Source organism: Gossypium hirsutum, chromosome A06 (assembly GCF_007990345.1).
Source record: "Gossypium hirsutum isolate 1008001.06 chromosome A06, Gossypium_hirsutum_v2.1, whole genome shotgun sequence".
NCBI lineage: Eukaryota > Viridiplantae > Streptophyta > Magnoliopsida > Malvales > Malvaceae > Gossypium > Gossypium hirsutum.
The window spans coordinates 271976-277173 of NC_053429.1; the positions used below are offsets into that span (position 1 = coordinate 271976).

At 32.0% G+C, this 5198-nt stretch overlaps 1 protein-coding gene across 1 annotated transcript; it reads right to left on the reverse strand.

Moving 5' to 3' along the window:
* Nucleotides 1-507: 507 nt before the first annotated feature.
* Nucleotides 508-2412, reverse strand: LOC107938109 (protein SPA, chloroplastic). Its single transcript, XM_016871176.2, has 5 exons — nucleotides 2132-2412; nucleotides 1968-2051; nucleotides 1809-1860; nucleotides 924-1080; nucleotides 508-774 (listed from the first exon to the last, which is right to left on the reverse strand). Exons 1-5 carry the CDS (start codon nucleotides 2285-2287, stop codon nucleotides 753-755), a joined length of 471 nt encoding a protein of 156 aa, XP_016726665.2. The 5' UTR covers nucleotides 2288-2412; the 3' UTR covers nucleotides 508-752.
* Between the last annotated feature and the right edge of the window lie 2786 nt (nucleotides 2413-5198).

Below are 5198 nucleotides of genomic sequence, written 5' to 3' on the forward strand. Positions count from 1 at the left end.
ATAATATTGATGGTCTGGGCTATGGCATCATCAAAGAGACCCTTTTAGGTAGCTAGAGTTGGAGTTTTAGGATGGCATAAAAAGTTGAAAACCCAAGTAAACTAAAAATTTGGACCTCTTTTTGCGTTGGATCGCACAAAATACCTTAACCCATATAGCCTAATAGGAAAATTTTCATTTATAAATCTTCTTTTAGGGCACTTAGTTGCTTAAAACTGCATGCCACATTACTCTCTTTCAACCTTCTTGTACACTTAGTTGCTTTTATATTGTTGCATGTTGTATCATGCCTATATGCTTCTCTTAGTCATCTAGCACCACAGGCAATATCGAGATGTTAAAAAATCATTATGACCAACAAGTGTTGTTAGATGTAATGATAAAATATATTGTATTTTTAAGAAGAAAACTTAGATTCGAATCTTAAAAAGATAACATTGTTGGGAAGAATAACTATAAACCTGAAATGATTAATATTAATAAACAGTCAAAGAAAAAAAATTATAATGATTTTATGAACAATTTCTTCATTGAGAAAACAAATACATCCGTTCCTCAAACACTAACAAGTTTGTTCCTGTAGTCAAGTACATTAGAAAGTAGAAAATTTGACAGAAAAATAGATGGGGAAAACTAAATACAGAATAGGAAAAAGGGAAAAAAAGAAAAAGAAAAAAGGGATTTCACAATTTAAGGTTCCTTTTTCCAAAATCACTCAGTCCAAAAATCTTTGCCCATTGCTTGTAGGACTTTCAGTCATCATCTTTAAATTCCCTGTTAAAAAACAAACCATAGAATCGTAAATGAAGCTTGGCTCTAGAACGTTTCTTGTACGGTGATTACATGAATAGAGTCAAATATCGAGTTATTATCATATTGCAATGCTCCCTATTACCTAGTTAAGTGACAGAGAGTGTACGTACCTGCGATCAAGATACCGAGGCTGAATCCCACTACCTTGGCAAGTAGTGCATGTTAAGGAACCAATTCCTTCGCAATTGACACATTTCGAGACTTCTTTTTCGTTGCCACCGAGCTCTACGGTAATTGTTCCACTTCCCATGCAAAATCTACACCTCTCTGCATCATTCACAAACACTTTGAATTGCTGAATGAACAAAAACGCTCTCCTTTCATTATATACGTGATTCTTTCAACTAGACCAAGGAGCAAATCATTAGCAAGTTGCATTCATGCAAGGATCTCAATAGATAGTGTGGATTTAGATATTTACATATGTTTGAGATAGAATGGATCCGGATACTAACCCTGAGATATCAATTATCAAGATCCACTTTACTTTTGCAAATAACGGTTCGGATTTGGATATCTAAATCGATTGTCCATCCCTACATTCCTATGTTCATCAAGCATCAAAACCTATAATTTCTTTTAAATTTTGTTACTTACAATCTGTTGGGGTTAGTTACATTTTTGGTAACATAATTTAACATTAATTTTTATGTAAATCCTAAACTTTTAATTTCCTTAAATTACACCATTGAACATCCACTATTAATAAATTAAGTTACCTATGCCAATGCCAACTTTGTCAAATATTTCTCATAGAAAAATCGGCTCTTGATTTTATTTAGAAAACAAGTCATGCTATGGAAAATATTTACATTAAAACTATTCACCGAAGTTAGCATAACTGATCTAATTTGTTAACAATAAGATGAAATTGATAATATAACATGATGAAAATTACTGATACGTTCAATGACTTATAAAGTTATTTACCCCAAATATATATCTATTGTGAATAAACCACAAATCATTGTTATACTAGGGAAAGGATAGCTTACGGGCACCGGAGCCATTGCAAGGGAAGCATGGTTGGGTATTTTCTCGGCTTGCCTGCAAAATAAATTGACCCCAATTTTGGGTTTTCAATCTTAAATTCTATAAAGTTGCTACATTATTGAAATCCTAGTTCAAATTAAAGGGAAAAAAATTCGACTTACAGCGTTATCGATTTGAGTTTCGTAGAAGATGGGAATGCCAATCCCAACCGCAACGCTGACAAGCCCAACCGACACTGCTACTATCTGAAAACAGCTTTTTCCATTTTAGTAAGTATAAAGTTATATAAATATTGTAGCAATTGAAAAGGGGGTAGAGGAAGAACTGTGCTCTGATCAAGATCAACGGCTCTGATGCAAGGATAAGATGGCGGCGACCGGTGATTCCTTCCACATTTGATGGATAATGACGGAGTTGAGTGTTTGAGTGGACAGCAAAGGAACGGAGAGTGAAGACGAGAGAGCGAAGGGGTCATCGACATTTTCTTTCTTTCTCCTTTTTTTTTTTGTGCGTGAAAATGAAGCGCCAAACAATGGCGGATTTTAGGATTATGTCTTTTATTTTGTGTGATTGGTATCTCGATTTCAATGTCAGCCACTAGACAGTTGCAGGATTTCATAAGCTCCACGTGGCGGTTTTTTATATTGCCTGTTCTTTTTTATGGACTTGGGCTATAGAAGCCTCTTTGGATTAGTTTTGGGTTTTGACAACCCAAACTTTCTCCCGACTGAAATTTTCATGTTTAAAAACACTTTTTTCAGTGTATAAATAAAACATATGTTAGTGTAATAAATTGATATTTTTATCGAAATACTTAAAATTATTTATAGTCCATTTCTAACTCATAAACAAGAAGATAATAAGTTTCAGCATACTCGACCTCACATTCTCCTAATGATGCTTTATAAATGATATTTTATTAATGACCACTAACGTTTACAAGTTTTAAGATTAATATAAAAGTAATTGATAACTTTATTTATGATTTTTCATTATATTAAATTAAAAAAAAAACTTTATAAAGTGTATTTTAGAACATTCAAATGACAATATAATTGTTCAAAAGGATTGAGCACAAAGTTATTAAAAAATAAAATAAAATGCATGCAACGGGTATGTCTTTGTGTTCCCGAATACCAATACTGACCTGCTCCAGTGGCGCTGAAATCAACCCATAATCTTGTCCTATGGACTCTACTTTCAATTATTCTAGTTATATTGTATTTTATTTTTTATATTAAAAAAAATATGTAGATTATACGTATACGATAGATTATAGAGTAAATTTGACATTCTATTCAAAATTTTATTTATTTTTATTGTTACAAATTTATCTTTTTACGTTAGTAAAAGGTACACGTAACACAATACATATAATTATCTAGTTATTTTATCTACTAAGTCAATTTTTAAAGGAAGAAATGGATGAAAATTTTAATAAAAATGACTAATTTACTCTTTAAGCTAACAAATAGTGATTAATTTACCTTTTTTTTTAGTGAATGTGACAAAATGCAACCTGATTTCTAGTATAAGGGCCTCCATGGTACTTTTATCACGATAATGCTGGTGGAATGATTATATTTTGTATTGTTCCCTACCTTTACTAGGTGTCATATTGCATTTTATTTTTCTACTAAAAAATGAGCATATTAGTCCCTTTTATATTAGATCAAAGAGTAAATTGGTTTTCTTTTGTTAAAAATTTCATTCATTTATATTGTTAAAAACTGATATGGCTAACAAAATAACTAAATTGTGGCATGTAACGTGTGACTGTCACATGTACTCCATGTTGACGTAAAAGGACAAGTTTTTAACAGTAAAAATGGATAAAATTTTTAATAAAAAAATTAATTTACCCCTTAATCTAATCTACGTAGACTAATTTATTTACTTTTTGAGTAAATGGAGTATAATGCAATTAAGTTCAAAATTAGTGGATGTTATCAAAGGGAGAGAGGATGCCATACGCAAAAAAGGAAGAGACTCATAGAATGGAAGCAAATAGAGTTTTTGCACATTTTCGTTAATCCATGAATAAGATTGATATAGACACATAGATCATGGATCTGTACATCTCGATTTGAAAATAATCAATAGAAAGGGAAAGAATCGAAATTGATCGATATATTTCTCAAAACAAACGAAAAGTAAATTAAAGCTGAAACATAAATCATGGATCAACTATGAGATTTTTGGTCCTATTCATGGGGATTCCGTAAATATTCCCACTCAAAAGATAGAAAGTTTGAAAAACTTGAGATTTTTTTTGAGATTGGATGTAATTACTAATTCATGATCTGCCATGTACAAAATAAGAACTTCATTCTCGATTTTATGAGAATTTTTATAAAAGCTTTTCATTTGCTTCTCTTCGATAAAAGTTTTATTTCTCAGAATGTATTCTAATTTTTGGTCTAATTCTAATACAATATTCCATTTGAGAGGTAAAACACACCCAAATCCATATGATGACACGAAAATACTAATCAATATATAAAATTTTTGGTTATTTGGTAGTGGCTTGTGGCTTTGAATGGCAATGATTAAAATCAAGAAATTTAACATCTCATCATCTCTAAATCACACTTATAAAATGGGATGCCACTCATGGCTACAGTGTGCAAAATTGTATCCAAGAGAGGAGTGGGAGTGTTAGAGATTGAGAGTGACAGCCCACCAAACAAAGCATAATGAGGTCACGCTGTTGAATTAAGTCTATGGAGAGACCCATTTGTCCCATGATCCCCATGGACCGATCCTTGTTGTTACCATAGCATCCCCATGTTCATTGCTTGCCTTCCTTTTTATCCCCCATTTTGGCTTGTTTTGGTTTTTGTGTTCCAGGCATGCCACTAATTTTACTACATCAATTGAGAAACGTAGAATCCAAGGCTTTAGGAGGGGGGAAAAGAAGAAGAATACCTTCCCCACCACATGGCTTCCCTTTTGCCCTCATCTATCATTGATTAACATTTGTTTAGTGACTTTTCTTCCTTTTTCAGTTCTTGCCCCATCCCTTTTTAGTTTGCTTCTAATTTACACCACCATGGCCAGGGGATTGGTTGAGAGGAATGGAATGGATACATCAATAGACTTGTTAACTCTTACTCGAGTTTTAAAATATGATTTGATCAATTCAAAACTTTTATCCGATTCAATTCAATTTAACCTAAAATAACTCCCGAAAACATTAGAAAAAATAATTCAAAATGAGCTAAATTTTAAATGGTTCGAACCCATAATGATCCGACTAGAACAATCTTGACCTCAAACCTAAAATAATAGTACTAAACTCGAAATTATTTTTAAACTCAAATTGACTCAATTCAAGTTGATCAAATACAAACCAACTTAGCTCATTCAATTTACACTATTACTTAAAACTT

Coding starts and splice junctions, on each gene's coding strand:
- LOC107938109 (XM_016871176.2), bottom strand. CDS start 2,287: ATGTCGATGACCCCTTCGCTCTCTCGTCTTCACTCTCCGTTCCTTTGC. Junction 1,861..1,967: donor AAACTCAAATCGATAACGCT/GTAAGTCGAATT, acceptor TTTATTTTGCAG/GCAAGCCGAGAAAATACCCA. Junction 1,081..1,808: donor TTGCAATGGCTCCGGTGCCC/GTAAGCTATCCT, acceptor TGAATGATGCAG/AGAGGTGTAGATTTTGCATG.